Genomic DNA, 17,112 nt, shown 5'->3' with positions numbered 1-17,112 from the left:
TTACTGTTTTTTTCTTTTCAAGGATACTAGAACCTATCCCTCTCCTAATTTTCCTTCTTTGGATCTATATGGTTCAAATAATGGTCTGGATTTCTTGAAATGGTTTAGCATAGTGACTTACATAAGATTGTTTTCAAAAACAAGTAATTGTTAATAGCAATTATTTTTTAAATTTTCTTAGCCCTGCTCTGTCCTATTAATATAAAAGGAAGCCATGACAGAATAAATCCTTACTTTGCCACAGAAGAAGACGTCTTCTCGTTTCACTTTTCCTTCAGCAATTTTCTCTTTGATTGCACTTCCCACATCGCATTCATTGCCATATATGAGGGCACAATCAAAATGGCGGTATCCAACATCAATGGCAATCTTAACAGACTCATGGCATAAATTTCTAATGCTCTGAAATAACAAGAGGGAAAAAAAAGATGAATTAGACTTGACTCTAAATTGGTTATTTCTTTTCTTTTGTTTCTAAATAATGGCTTTTTATTTTCAAAATATATGCAAAAATAGCTTTTAACATCCACCTTTGCAAAACTTTGTGTTCAAAATTTTTTATCCCCTACTTTTCCCCTACCCCCTTTCCTAGAAAGCAAGTAATTCAATATATGTTAAGTATGTGCAATTCTTCTAAATATATTTCCACATTTATCATGTTACAAAAGAAAAATCAGATCAAAAAGGGAAAGAAATGAGAAAGAAAACACCAACATAAAAGGTAAAAATACTATGTTGTGATCCATATTCAGTCTCCACAGCAGATGGCTCTTTTCATTACAAGTCTATTGGAATTAGCCTGAATCACGTCATTGTTGAAAAGAACCACATCCATCACAGTTGCTGCATCACATAATCTTCTTGTTGCCATATACAATGATCTCCTGGTTCTACTCATTTCACTTAGTATGAGTTCATGTAAGTCTCTCCAGGTCTCTCTGAAATCATCCTGAGGATCATTTTTTTATAGAACAATAATACTCTGTAACATTCATATACCATAACGTATTCACCCATTCTCCAATTAATGGACATCCACTCAGTTTCCAGTTCCTCACCACTATAAAAAGGGCTGCCACAAACATTTTTGCACATCTGGGTCCTTTTTCCTTTCTTAGGATCTCTTTGGAATAAAGACTCAGTAGAGAAACTGCTGGATCAAAGGCCATACACAGTCTGATAGCCCTCTGAGCATAATTCCAAATTGCTCTCCAGAATGATTGGATCAGTTCACAACTCCACCAATAATGTATTAGTGTCCCAGTTTTCCCACATTCCCTCCAATTTTTACCATCTTTTCCTATCATCTTAGTCATAGATTGGTTATTTCTAAATACATTTCTTTCCTTATATCAACTAAAATTGCTAATTGCCAACTCCATTTCTGTGTGTATTGTGTGTATATGTGTATATGTATGTGTGCCAATTTATATCTATTATTGGCCTTCAAAAATGCTCCAAGCTACTTCATTTATGAAGTCCCATTTAAACTTGGTTAAACCAAGGTATTGGTTAAACCAAGAGGATGTAGTAACTTCACACTGGTAAGAAGATGTTTTGGGATTCCAGAAAAAGATGAAGCCATGGAAACATAAAATCAACTAACTCCACAGTTGGTTCAAATAAGGTCATGTCCACCAACAAATTAAAGTACAGTATGAATGGTGTCAGAAGGAGTTGTGTGACTACAGACTAATTTACTGTGTCACTTCAGTCCACACTTCTCTAATATTGTTTCCCCATATGAATAATAGGGATAATAATAACTCTCATGTATACTTCACAGAGAAGTTATAAGAATCTGAAGAGGTAACATCTAAAGTGACTTACAAAATTTTTAAAGTTATATGAAAGCCAAAATTTTTACAATGATTAGTATTAACATTATTTCATAATGGATAATAATAATAAATGGTCTCAAAATGTCAGTCTTAAAAACAGGAAGTTCATCCACTGCCATGGCCATCAATACTCAACTTGGAACAATGACCTTAATGTTGAAGAGTTATCCAGTGCTGGAGATCTGATCATTTCATTATTTTTAGTCTCCTGGGAATGATTATTCACTATTCTACTGCAAATTATATGACTTTGCCTTCAGTTTCACCTAATAATGTATGAAAATCCTTTGATTTAGCCTTCATATGAGGCTATATATCTCTCTTTGGATTAGAGTCTTGTGCACTAATACAAGGGACACTTGACTTTGGGTTCCTGTGAAAATAGGCATACTAATAACTGTATCTGTAGGTGACAGAAGAGTCAGGGGACCTAGACTAATGACCACAGATTTTGCTATCTAAGGTATTATTTGTTATCGATATAATGTAGCTTCTATCCAGGAGAGATGATAATAAAATATCCTCTCAATCACTTTCTTATTCCTTGATACGCCCTCTTCAGCATGTTATTAAGATGAAGATCTTTTTGACAGTATAAAAGAGGTAATCCAGAAGCAAGTTAGAAAAAAACTTTTTAGAAAGTGGAAAGAAATTGAAATCTGTGTCAGAAAGCTGGGAAATGGAAAGATGGCAGACAGAAAACAAAGGTGAACTGTTGGAGCTAAACAATATTGAAATTTGATTGCATGTCTTATTTGATCATTAATATCCATATTTTCCTTGGTGCATGTAACAAAACACACTCTAAAATCTTCCAAACACTCTACTGAAGATAGAACATGATGTTCTTGAAAAGGATGTTTGTAAAACAAGAGCCAAAATAATTGGCTATTTTCAACTGTAACCACTATGTAAACACACTTACTTTTTTTCAATAAACAAAGTTTAAATCAACATTAACAGAAATGAGACATCTGAGTGAATTAATTCCAACTACTGATAAATATTACAGTGTTTATTTAATGCAACATGAACAAAAAGCATCAAACTGGAACTATCTCTTCAAAACTGATAGGAGTATAATCTGTCAGTTATCATCAGTTAACATAAGTGCATGATACAGATAAACTATGTTGTTCTCATTGTTGTATTTGATTTTCAAGTGGATAAAAAAGTAAAATAATCTTTGTATGGAAATTGAAAGTATATTATCCATTATGTTTCTCAATATTGTTAATTTTGGTAAATATAACACAAGAAACTATTTTAAAATTAGCTACATTAAAAACTGAATTAAGCTGAATAATAATAGATAATTGCTTGAAAATTTCAACAATCACATTTAAATTGTCTACATTTGTCGTCCCTAATTTTTGAAAAGTGAAATGATGTCCCTTTGATGGATATATATACATAAGAATTTAAAGAAAAAATTCTACTTGAATTGCTAAAACTAATACCATTAAAGACAGTAGAGACAGTTTAAGTTGCAGAAATATTATAAAGTAAAAAGACAAATTACGGAAAATACCATCCATTTTATTTATCATTGTGATTCATGAATATTAGCATTAACAGAGGAGAAAGACTCCTTCATTTGCTACAGATAAAGGTATGCTGGAGCCAGGTTTAAAGGGCTTAAAAGAGCCAATTATTTAATTTTCAGCATGAGCATTTACAGTTCAGAAATTGGCAAGTGCTACAAATGGGGCTTGATTTCTTATTTGTTTAATTTTAGGCTTAAAGTGATAAAGAAAATGCTCCCTATGGTCCCGTGGATTCAATTAACCTTTCTATGCAAATGATTCCCAAGTCTATATATCCAGTTCTTAACTCTTTCCTGAGTTTCAACCAACTGCTTGCTAGGAAGAACTAAGGAAATTAGAGGGGAGGCAATACTAATTAAGTTAAATTCAATGTAAGAGATATTTATGAAATATGATGATCTCAAATTTCATGAATTCAACTATCCTCTCTACACAAATAATTCCTAAACATCTCAAGCTCAACACATTCCAAACAAAGCTTATTATTCAGCTCTAAAACACCTCTTTTGTTTACTTTCCCATGGGGAGGAGTACCATAGGTTTTCCAATCACTTAGGTTCAAAACTTCAAAGTGGTCCTGTATTCTTTACCTTCTTTTATCCATATTCAATCAGTTCTTGAATCTATCTTTACATCCTATCCAGTCATCCACCAGGAAACTATTGCCCACTCAAAATGGTTATCTACTTTGCATAGGTACTTTGTATGTATTCCTTTATCCTATTAGGAAGAGGGAGCTTTTGGATTTTGCCCTCCAGAGACTAATTCCTAACCTGGGGAAAATAATCCATTCATCTATATCACTTGGCACTGGGACTGAGCTATCCAAATTGATGGGTGAATGAAAATTTACCCAACTACCAATATCCAGGGCTTCCGAAAATGTGCCAGAAAACCAGGGCCTGCCCAGCATGGCCATTTTATCACGCAACTTGTCAAAAGAAATTTGTAAATTACCCACTCATCTGCCCTCCATCTTTTTTGCTGGAACACAATCAAATCAATGGAACTAGAAAGAGTATAACTCTTCTTCGGTTCCATTCATAATCTCCATGAATCTCCAGATCAAAACTTCCTTTTCTGACCACTAATATATGTGTTATCTCATCCATTATAATCCATAATAACAACCCATGATTATCATACAAAGTAATCTTCCTGAGGCCAGCAATGGTCATGCTTTTATTATTTGTATCCACAAATATTGTATTTGTATCCATATATATTTTTTATTTGTATCCATAGATCCTAGTATGATGTCAAGTATAGATTAGGCATGTAAATGCTATTTATTAATTGGATAATATGTCTCAGATTTATTCTCTTTTCACACAATCACTCACACAATCACTACCCTAGTTGAGTAGTCTTCATTACCTCTTTCTTATATTACAGTCACAGCATCCAATCTCTCTAATTTATTTTCCATACAATTATCAATTGAATTATCAAATAGAAATTCCTAAAACCCAGGTCTAACCATATCACTGCTCAGATCAAGAAGCTTCAGTGACTTTCTGTTGTCTAAAGGATAAAATATAAATCATTCTTTATGGCATTGAAAAATCTTGGCAATCTGATTCCAACCTCTCTTGCCTGATTGATTATACATTATTTCCCAAGGATATGCAAAAAAAATAAAGTTATATGAAATACAAAACTATCAAAGTAAAGATAATAACAGAAAATTTCTGTGAGAAATTCTGCATGACTGGAGTTAAACAGTATGTTCAGTTTTTTTTTTTTATTTTCTCAAATAGAGAGAATTTAGATTTCCTGAAGGAAAAAATAATCTCATGCTCAATGAAAAAATGAGAAAGAAAAACACTGATGTGTTCTTGGAGAGCTATTGCAAAATAAAGAAGAAGATACCGTCATGTTAAGAAGTCTGGAGGCAAAGATATGTGGGGAAGAGAAGAGAACAAATATTAAGAGTCTACTTTTTGCCAGGCACTGTACTAATCTCTTTATAAATATGATTACATTTGGTTCTCACAACAACCCTAGGAACCAGATGCCATTGTTACCTTCATTTTAAAATTAAGCCAACTGAGGTAGACAGAGATTAAGTGAATTGTCCAAGAATTGCTACTAATAAGTGTCTGAAAGCATAATTGAACTCCCTGATGCCAGGTTCTGTGCCCTATCTACTTAGCCATCTAGTATCTTAAAAGAGAAGGTAATGAAAAAAAATAAAATTTGCATAAATGTAAAATGTATGCAGTTGATATTTTGTTACAATCTCTCATGGAGACAACCTATTAAAGTAACATAAAATTGTAATCTTCATTGGCATGATGACCTACATTGATGAAATAATGAATTTTCTCAAGTATTGACTTCAAAGACTGAGTCACATATGCTAAGTGTACATGTATAGCACAGTGCCTGCCATGTGCAATTAATAACTATTTAAATTATTATTGACATGAGTTTCATATATCAACTCCTCAAAACATTTGTATTTGTAACTTTAAAAAAATCTTGGATTATGAAATGAAAATTTTCACACATCTCCGAAGTATAGAATTAGAAAGGATCTTGGAGATCATTTAACCCATTCTCCTTTTTTTTTGACAAAGTAGGAAACTAAGCAAAGAGGTATCTACATGCATGGGATTACACAGTAAAGCCAGGTATTCTGACATTCCTTCTAGAATAGCCCCTCTGCTGGGTCTCCCAAAAAGACATTAACCCCATTGCAACTTCAAAAAGCAGCTTCCAACTATCAACAAATGTGTGGGGAGAAGTTTTTGAAAGCCAAGGGCCTGGAAATCAATCCACTAAAACTGTGTGCTCAAATTAAATTTGATTTCATACTTAGGGTGATTGAAGGAATATATCAGAAGTCTTTGGGGTCTCTTTCCCTTCTATCTCAGGCTTTCTTGGGCTACTCTCAATGAGAGAAAATTGGAAGCCACCTGTATTGTAATTTCTGGGAATGTGTTTCTGGGAGTTGTTGGCATAGAGACTCCAGGATGAGAGCTGGAGGGACATAAGTCTACTTTTTGGGACTCTGATATTCTACCCCCTTTCTACTCTCTTCTCTGCTCAACAAGATCACAGGCTTGGGCTTCCTCTCCCTGTCAAAATTCTATCTCCAAATTTCCAGGTGTTTTCTTTTTTTTTGTACTCAGCATTCTTTGATGTAGTAGTTTTTATTTTTTATTTAAGAGGAAAACCTCCTTTCTTCATATCCTAGAATGCACCATTCACTTCCTAAGCTATTTCTCCTTCCATTACCCATTTCTAAAAACAAAAAGAGTGTTAGGATGAATTTTGTTCATTAACAAATTATACAATTAGTTTCTATAACCCTTTTATGTCTTACTCTCTAATTAGAAAGTTAATGTTAACATGAATTTCTTTTGTATTTCTACTCTCTACCAGGGGGTAAAGAATATTTTATTTCAAATAAAGAATTTTCCTCCACTCTTCCACAGAAAAATGTCAACTACTTCATTCTAAAGAAGGTCTAGGGGGAAGCAATAAACTAGGAAAAAAATTTTACATTTAAGGGTTCTGATAAAGGCCTAATTTCTAAAATATATAGAGAATTGATTCAAATTTATAAGAATTCAAGCCATTCTCCAATTGATAAATGGTCAAAGGATATGAAGAGGCAATTTTCAGATGAAGACAATAAAACCATTTCTAGTCAGATGGAAAAAAGTGCTCTAAATCATTATTAATCAAAGAAATGCCAGTTAAGACAACTCTGAGGTACCACCACATACCTTTCAGATTGGTTAAAATGACAAGAAAAGATAATGATGAATGTTGGAGGGGATGTGGGAAAACTGGGACACTAATGCATCAGCATCGAATTATATATGTCTCTGAGTGATCAGGGGAGCGAGGGGTGGAGTCCAAACATTGAGAGCAGAAATTTCCAAGAAGGGACCATTAAATCCAGTACTGACAGGTTGGGGGTAGGACCATAAATTCTGACAAACTGGGAGTAAAGGGGGTAGTCACTAGATGCAGAAAGTCTGGAATTTAGAGACAGAGGATGTCAATTAGGTATTTGAGATGGGACATCTGGAGTTTTATCTTTTGAAATGCCAGAATGGCCAGCTCTCTACAACTCTGATTATTTCAGTCCTAATGGTCAGGAAGGAAAGATTGCAACCAGGGGGAATGAGGCAGAACAATTCAAGGAACTGATACAGAACAATTTAGGAAAACTGAGGCAGGACAATTTAGGGAAACTGAGGCAGGACAATTTAGGAAAACTGAGGCAGAAGAATTTAGGGAAACTGAGACAGGACAATTTAGGAAAACAGGCAGAAGAATTTAAGGAAACTGAGATAGGACAATTTAGGGAAACTGAGGCAGGACAATAAAAGGAAACTATGGCACAACAAAATGAGCAGAACCAGGAGACCATTATACACAGCAACAGCAAGATTATATGATGATCAATTCTGATGGACATGGCCCTTGTCAATAATGAGGTGATTCAGACCAGTTCCAATGATGATGATGACGGCTTTTATGATGAAGAAAGCCATCTGCACTCAGAAAAAGCACAGTGGGAACTGAATCTAGACCATAACATAATATTTTCACTCTTTTTATTGTTTGTTTACTTTCATTTTGTTTTCTTTCTCATTTTTTCCTTTTTTTGATCTGATCTTTCTGGAGCAGCATGATATTTGTGGAAATATGTATAGAAGAATTGCACATGTTCAATATATATTGGATCATTCGCCATCTGGGGGAGGCAGTGGGAGCAGGGAGGGAAAAAAAATAGAACATAGGGTTTTGTAGAGGTGAATGTCAAAAATTATCCATGTATATATTTTGAAAATAAAAAGCTTTAATTTAAAAAAAAAGGCCTAAGGATTTATTTGAAGCTGGTAGAGGCTAATTGATTTGTTTAGAATAGAGAGCTTACCTGAAGTCACAGAACTAGAAGACTCAGATTCTAGAAAACATGGTTAGAAATCTAGGTCTAGAAAAGTTGTTGAGATCATCTAGTTCAGGCCTTCTTAAATTGTTTCCATTTGTGACCCTTTTTCACCCGAGAAATTTTTACACAAGCCCAGGTATATAAGTATATAAAATAGGTATACAAATCAAATATTTATTGATAATAAATCATAATTTTGCAACCCTTACATTCAATTCTAAGATCCCATATGGGGTCATGAACCATAATTTAAGAAATTGGGATCTACTCCATCCTTTATTTTATAGACAAGGAAATGAGGGCAAAGATTAGGTAATTTGCCCAAAATTGCATAGGTGGTAAGCCCAAGAGAAATCCCTTGATGCTCTTCAGCCAGAATTCTTCCACTGTATAAGATCTCTCTATTTCCAGGCTCAGTTCCCTATTCCCTACACTGTGACACTTCTATTGAAAATATGCTGAAAAATCCCAAATAGCTCAGGAAATAGATAATTGAGCCTGGAGTTCAGAAGACTTTCATTCTAATCTACACTTGCTAAATGTGTGATTCTGGGTTCACCTAAGTTTTCTCAATTGTAAATGAAGATAATAATAGCACCTCCCTCTCAGGGTGGTTATGAAGAACAAATGAGATAATAATTGTAAAGGCATTTAGCACACATGGCTTGGCACACAGTGGACACTTAATAAGTGTAGTCTCCTTTCTTCCTAAGTCTCAAAGATCTGAACATTCACAGATACAGTTCTGATACACTTTTCCCCAGATATACCAATATATGATCATGTCTATAATTGTTATGCCACAGTTCCCTTTTATTGTTCTGTTTTCCTAATTTTTCTGCCTCAGTTTCCCTAATTGCTCTGCCTCAGTTTCCCTGGTTGACCCCCCCCCCCCCTTTTCTGCTCATTAGAACAGAGATAATTTGAGCTGTGGAGATCTGGCATTCCAAAAGATAAAACTCCAAATGTCCTATCTCAGATTTCTAATTGGTTTCTCTAAGTTTCAGATTTCCTGTCTCTAGCTGGATACCTCCTTAACTCCCAGTTAGTAAGAATTTATGGTCCTACCCCCAACCTGTCAGAACTGGAGTGATGGTCCCTGCCTGGAGATTCCCACTCACCAGAGTTTGGACTCCAACCCCCTTTGTCTTCCTGAGCTTAGAGTCATATATATATGTCACTGAGAACTCACATTTGCTGCTGGATGATTTGGGCATCAGCCTTGGGGACAACATGCCCTGAACACAATCTCTCCCTCTTAGAAATCCAAATAAAATCTTAAACAACTCTCTAATCTCTATCTTGCCTCAGTTTCTCTGACATTACATAATCAATCACCTTTCATGTGAAATGGACAAAAGACTGGCCCCCTTATCCTTGGGTCAAGGGGCCTCAGACTTATAGGCAAACGTTGCTCAAACTAAATTAAGGGAAGTGTTATGTTCAGACTGGGCCCCATCCCCCAGTTCTGAGACTCTAGATTTTCCAAGAAACAGTTGAAGTCCCAGACTTTCCAAGAAGCGTGTACTCACAGAGTCAGGACAACATCGCAAAACATGTCAACAGATTCCATTGTGTGCTCACCACACAATGACATTTCCCACTGTGTCAGTGATTTCTGAAATTTGTAACCACAAGGCTGTACCAGGATGTGGCAAATGTGATTAAAAGAGTACCTCGCTAAAGGTTCAGGGCTGTCTCCACTAGCTTGTCCTAGTGGGGTCAGTCACTGGCCAGCCAGCCTATAAAGGATGCTTTAAATTAAATAATCTGGTCTGAGCTGTCTATCTTGGGTCTCCATTTCATATGAACTACTGATATAACCACAGTCATATTGGAATGGCAAGCACAGAGATACTTTCACACACAGCCACAAATGTATTCTCTTCCCTATGCTGCTATGTGATCATACAGTCAGTATCCATCAGAGATAGAACCTGGATTCATATTTTCCTGACTCCGTCCAGTCAGAAGGAATCCATCCAAGAAGCTAGGCTGACTCTCAGTTTTCCAGGTATCTCTAAAACTGGTAGAACTCAGTTTCTAGTTTATACCAGTAGAGATTATTTCCATTCAGATCACATGCTCACCTGTACTAACAATAGCTAGTATTTATGACTGCAACTACAATTGTACTTTCTCTCTATTGATATAGATCAATACCTCTACGTTTCGTAATTGTAAGAGCAAGAGACTAGAGAGTCTGTCTATTTTGCCTCACTTTGAAGGCATAAATTCTTCATTCTCTGTCTCTGATAAAATAGGAAGTCCATAGCTTCTTCAAACCCCAGCATAAATCCTACCTTCTCCAAGAAGTCCTTTCTAATCCTACAATTAACAGGGATTAGTGCCTCTTAATTGATTATATCCTATTTATTCTATATACAGACTGTTTGTTGTACTTATTTGCATATTGTTTCTTTCTTTAAATAGTGAGATCCTTAAGAACAGGATTGTTTTTGGCCTTTCTTTGTATCCCCAGCATTTAGCACATTAATAAAAATGTATTGACTGACTTCTCAGAGCTTTCCTCTCAGTCTGAGGAAAAGTGGTGGTTGGGGTATGCAAAATGATGTGACTTGCTGGACACATGTTGCTTCTTTTCTCTCCTCCGTAGTGTCTTGCTGATAAGTGAGACTGGTCTGGCTGTGCACTTAAGTGGCTGGATCAGCAGAGAAGCTGATCAGTGACACTTAGTCATTCTCATAACATAGCCAACCAGATTATTTCTTTCTATGTCTCTCTTCTTTTTTCCATCTTTTCTTTGTCTCTTTCTCTCTCTGTCTTTGCTCTCTTTCTGTCTCTGTTGTCTCTCTGTGTCTCTCTGCCTCTGTCTCTCTGTGTCTATCTCTCTCAGTCTCTGTCTCTTTCTCTCTGTCTGCCTCTCTCTATCTCTGTCCCTGTCTATCTCTGTTTCTCTACATACCTCCCTCACATTCTGCTTCATATATTCTTTTCAAGTTTCCTTAATCTCTAAAATTCAAGCACAGGAACCAATAGTGAGCTATTACATATACCATAAGCACATCCCAGATATGAGAAATGGATGGGAATTTGGTTTTCACAGAATTATGAAAATTAAATTGGAAAAAATGAAATTTAAAGTAGAAAACTGAAACCCACAAGGACATCAAAGAATAACGAAGACTGGAGGTTTTAGATTTGAACTGAAGCCCTCTAAACTTTGCTCCATAAGAATGTAACCTCCCTGGGGAGAAGGAATGAATGGGATGGATTCACATTCTGCAATTTTTCTAACAATTAATGGAGAATCAGGAGAGAAACTTGCTCCTCAGGTAGGAAATAGAACACAATCTTTGCAGTTCCAAAAGGGTTTACTAACTCAAGCACCTATTCTTGCAACAATGTAAAATAAAATTTTCTGCATTCATCAGTGAGCCAGTGGAGTTCTTGATAAGATATTTTGTTTCTTAGACCAGAATATTGAATAACAAATGAAAGAGAAAGCCTTTGAAGAGAGTTAACCTTTCTTGAACCATTTACTTATTCTAAGTTTAAAAATAATTCACATAAGAAAATAATGACCTCAATGTATATTGCAGAAAGAGCACTTAATTTGGAATCAAAGACCTTGAGTTCGAATCTCAGTTCTGCCACTTACTTTTCAAGTGTGATAGCAAAGTCACTTAACCTGTTAGGGACTTATTTTCCTCATTTGTAAAATGAAGAGGATAGCCTAGATGCCCTAAGTTTCCTTCAGCTCTAAATCTATGACAGACAGCTCATAACTCCAAGCAGCATTTCTATATTGTCTACTGCAGTGCTTCTCAAATATTTTGACTTCAGGACCTCTTAAAAAGTGTTTGAAGACCTCTCTCTCTGTCTCTTTCAGTCTTTTTCTCTCTCTCTCTCTTTCCCTTTCTCTGACTCTGGGTCTTTGTCTCTCTTTCTATGTCTCTCTGTCTTTGTCTCTCTGCCTGTTTCTATCTCTCTTTTCCTCCCCTGTGTGTGTGTGTCTATCTCTGTCTTTTTTTCCTCCGTTTTTTTCTGCGTGTCTCTCCCTCTTTTTTTTCTGTCTGTCTTCTTCTGCTCCTTGGCTTGGAGCTCCAGGCCTTCCACCCCACTTTTACTCCTCCTCCCCACTAACCCCCACCAAAAAAAAAGTGTGGAAAAGACCAAAGAACTTTAGCTTATGAGGGTTATATCTATCATATTTATTATATTAGAAATTAAAACTGATGAATTAAAAACATTTACTAATCCATTAAAATAATTAATGAATTAAATGTTAATAGAAACTGATGAGGTCTGAGTACCTGGGTGAGGCTGACAGAGAAAGCCTGAAGTAGTGATAAAATTACTCCCACAGGCAAGCAGGGAAAGGCACCGATGGGGGATCAATTCAGCACTACAGTCCTACTCCTATGAAGGTCTTGGGAAATACCACCTTACTGTATTCAATCAGAAAGCCCAAGTTATGATATCAAACCCCTGAGGTTAAATTTCCTCTATAAATCTGCCTATAGACTGTGTCATATTTGTTGAAACTCTTTTGGGGTTTAGCCTGCCACAACATTCTGCCTTGTGGTGTCTTTCACTTCCTCAATCATACCTCCTGGTATCTTTCTCCTTGTTAAAATTAACTAACTTTTTTAGGATACTAAACTGCTTTATGGATTTAGTCTGTCAATTATTGACATACTCCCAGCTCATGGCCTATTCCCTTTCTCCTAGTTACTTGTGAGTTCCACTGGAAAACTTGTCTTTTCCATTGTTAATTGTTAACACTCCTTTCCTTGAAAACTATAATGATCTTTATAATCTAAAAGAATATCAGTAATTTTCTTTAAAGTAAATACTTATCCCTTTTCTTATTGCCCACAGAAAATAATAATAGTTCTTTGAAATTAAGTTTATGCAAAAAAGTTTAGGACTCTATTCAATCTATTCAAAATAAAGTTTAAACAAGTATGTCTCAAAAATAAAGTTGCTATAAGAATATCACAGGAGGGAAAAACAGAAATCATCTTACTTTCTCTGAATAGGTACCAAGCCCAATGACAGGAATACTATTTCCATCATTCAAAGGTATTCGGTGATTACTGGCAGTCAGATTCATGGTGCAGAAGGTGACAACCAAAGCTTGATTTCTAAATTGTTGCCAACATCTTGAAGCTTTATGTAAACCTTTTGGAAATAGGGGCGGTGCTGATGGGGAGGAGTGACAACTAGAGGGAGGGAGAAAGAAAGTTAAATACCAATTTCCTAATCTTTTCCATGCTAGAGAAACAGAAATTATTGCTTCAATTTGATCTGTTGTTTTTTCAGAGGAAATAGTAAAAAAAAAAAAAAAAAAAAAGTAAAACATTTTATCCAAGAAAATTACTGCCACAATAAAAGCACACCAAGGTTAACTTGGATCAGCCATGCTCCCTTTCTTTTATTCTTCAGGCTCCAAAACCTTTTTTACCCCTAACCATATGGACTGAGAATTGGAGGGTTATTGTAGTCTACAAAATAGACCACAGAAAATGGGTAAAAATTGCTGCCCAAAATTTATTGTATTTTAAAATTCTGAACTTAAACATAAAAAAGCATTTCCACAGATAAAAAGATCACCAAAAGAGAATTTCATATGAAACTGAATCTCCATTTTAAGACAATTGTTTTAAAGAAAAAATAGTCTACAACAAACATTTATTAAACACTTACTGGCTTTGTCCTAAACTGTGGGAATTAAAAAAGAAAGGCAAAACATTCTCCCAGACTTTGAAGCTCACATAATAATAATAATAATGATAATAATAGTCAAAGATTATTATTAAGCCCTTACTTTGTGGCTGTCACAGTGAATATTCAGTGTGGGAATACAGAAAAAAGGCAGTCTTTGCTCTCAAGGTATTTACAAACTAATCTACAATACACAAACTGAAGTAGAAGCTGAAAACTCAGGCAGCAAGTATCAAATCTGGGGACCTAGTAGAGAAGATACTTTGAGAAGTCCCTAAGTAATTTTGCCAAGTGAGAAATGTGGAGATGTATAAACTGAGTCCCCATACAGAGATTTGGACTTTGTGGTCCTACCCTTCAATTTGAGAGTCATAGGGTAATGCTGAGGTGAAATTATCCAAGGTTGAAAAGATCTTTTTGGGTGATGAGGACAATAGAAGATATAATAGGCAAATGATTATTTACATAGTGATTATGCACAATATAAAAGGGAAACAATCTCAGAGGGAGGGTATTTAAGAGAGAGGAGGTACAGAGGTGATGTCTCCTGCAGAAAGTGATATTTGATTCTAGTGGGGAGGGAAAAGGGAGAAGCCAGGAGGTGAAGGTGAAGTGGGAGACATTACAGACATGGAGGACAGTCAGTTTAAAGGCACCAAATCAAGAGATGAATGTCATGTGTGAGGAAGAGCAAGAAGAAGAGGTCACAGACTATAGAGTTACATGGAAGGAATAAATTATCAGAACATTGGAAAACAGAAAGGGGGTCAAGTTGCAAAAGGTTTTAAAAATCTAGTAGAGGATTTTATATTTGATCCTAGAAGTGATAGGAAACCATTGTAGTTTACTGAATAGGGATATGGTATGAAAGGAAGAACAGGTTGGTAGCTAAATAATGTTTTGGAGTGCAGAGAGACTTGAGGAAAGAAGAACAAGTGGAAAGCTACTGCAAAAGACCAGTCATGAAAAGAAAAGGGCCTGGGTGTATCAGGTAAGTAGCTGGAAGAGTGGGAAAGATAGGACATATGCAAGAGATATTGCAAAAGTTGAAAAAAATCCACCTCAAACCAAAATTTGGCAGCAGTATGAAATGAGGGCAAGTGAGGTGTTAAGGATGTCATCAAGGTTTCTAGTCTGGATGATGGGAAAGATGGTAGGGTATTTGACAGTAATAAATTGGGGAAGAGAAGAGAGTTTCTAGGGGAAAGATAATGATTTCTATTTTGGGACATGTTGAGTTTGAGATATGACAGGACGTTCAATTGAAGATGTCTAAGGGGTAGTTGGAGATACAATGCTGAAATGTGGGAGAAAAGTTAAGATTAGATATGGATATATTAGATATCTAGATAAGGATAATTAAAATCATGGGAGCTGAGGAGATCACCAAGTGAGGTAGAATAGAAGGAGAAGAAAAAAAGGCTCAAGACTTAACTTTAGGGGATACTCATAAAGAGGTAAAAAGGGCACAGAAGTAGTAGTACGAAATAGATTTGGAAGAATAATCATTGCAAAAGAATATTATATAAAAATAGCATAATAGATTCTGTTACAGTTCAATCAACCTGAAGAAATCAAGTCAGACATCGATCACAAGTTACTACAAAGGAGTGTTATTTTATTTATGTGAAAATAGCTTTACGGTCTCAAGCAATTACAATGCAGAATTATAAATAAATGAGCAGTATACAACTCTTCAAATTTCAGGGGAGTGGAGGCAAGATCTATAAAGAAAGGGAAGGAACCAAGGGGGAGTTAGGAGAGATAAAGGTGGGATCTAGGGGAAGCCAGTAGAATCCACCTAATTGATCAGGTCCCAAAATTATCTAAAAATAAGACAGCCTCAAAGAGGATTGAGACTAGGGAGGCTAATATCACTCATCATTCTAAACAAACAATAGTCGGGGAGAACTAGCTTCCTTTTGGTACTCTCTGGGGTATTTGATTTTCATTGGTAATAGCAGGATGGGCTCCTTCCTGCTAAGGGAAGAGAATAAGATGGTTTCAAAGTTCACATCCCTCATGGCTTATAGATATGACCGGGATGAAGATCCAACAAAAGAAATGGAGGGAAAAGAACAAGGAGAGAGCATATCATGAAAACCTAGAAAGGAAAGAGTATCCAGGAGAAGCTGGTGATTAACACTATCAAATACCACAGAGAAATCAAGGAAGATCAGGATTTAGAAAGAAAGGCAATTGTAATTGTTGTTCAGTCTTGTCCAATTCTTCATGACTCCATTTGAGGTTTTCTTGGCAAAGATACCAAGTGGTTTGCCATTTCCTTCTTCAATTCATATTACAGATGAGGAAGCTCAGGCAAACAAACTGAGAGTTAAAAAACTTGTCCAGAGTCACACAGCTACTAAGAATCTGAGACCAGGTTTGAAGTCAAGCCTTTCTGAATCCAGGCCCTGCATTCCGTCCACTGGGCCACCTAGCCCACCACATTTGACAATTAAGAAATCACAGGTAACTTTGGAGAAAAGTTTGCATGACAAGGTCAGATGCCAGATTTCAGAACACCGAATAGAATGAGGGCAAAGAAAGTGTAGACACCAATTGTAGATAGTGTAGATGAGAGATCCTCAAGAAAATATATAGAAAAGAGAAAGGTAATGGGGAAGTTAGGGAATGCAAACAGTAGAGCATTAATCAGACTTGGAATCAGGAAAATCTGAGTTCGAATGTGGCCTCACACACTTGACATTTACTAGCCATGTGACCCTAGGTGAGCTCCTTTGCCTCACCAAAAAGAAAAAAAAAGAGAGATAATTAGTGAGAATGTGTAGAGGGCTGGAACTCTGAAAAGCTGCATTTGAATCTAAGATAGCAGAGCGCTTAAGGCTAAGTACCTACTCAATATGAGATAATGGTTCTATAAACATATACTTAGGTGATATGGTAATGTGATGGCTCTCCTCAAGATTGGTGCCTTCTGAATGTGTTGTGATGAGGTAATCTTAGAAAAGGATTGGAGAGCTGAGGGAGAGTCCAAGTCTCTCTGCTTTCTGCCCCTCAGCAGGGAAAACTTCAGGCTCCAGACTCCAGAGTCCAGGATCCATCTTTGACGAGCCACATGTCAGCTTGCCTCCCTCCTTTACTTCTCCTCTTAAAG

The 17,112-nt window shown here is 36.0% G+C and overlaps 1 protein-coding gene across 1 annotated transcript in view; it reads right to left on the bottom strand.

Moving 5' to 3' along the window:
- Positions 1 to 13,436, bottom strand: part of AKR1D1 (aldo-keto reductase family 1 member D1) — a 71,680-nt gene extending 58,244 nt beyond the window's left edge. Inside the window, exons 1-2 of the mRNA XM_012551055.3 lie at positions 13,297 to 13,436; positions 235 to 402 (exon numbers count right to left, since the gene is read on the bottom strand). Coding sequence (XP_012406509.1) covers positions 235 to 402; positions 13,297 to 13,383 — 255 coding nt within the window. The 5' untranslated portion in view covers positions 13,384 to 13,436. The remainder of the gene's footprint in view (positions 1 to 234; positions 403 to 13,296) is intronic.
- Positions 13,437 to 17,112: the final 3,676 nt, after the last annotated feature.

This window comes from Sarcophilus harrisii, chromosome 5 (assembly GCF_902635505.1).
Source record: "Sarcophilus harrisii chromosome 5, mSarHar1.11, whole genome shotgun sequence".
Classification (NCBI taxonomy): domain Eukaryota; kingdom Metazoa; phylum Chordata; class Mammalia; order Dasyuromorphia; family Dasyuridae; genus Sarcophilus; species Sarcophilus harrisii.
This window is presented reverse-complemented; position numbering and strand designations above follow the sequence as displayed.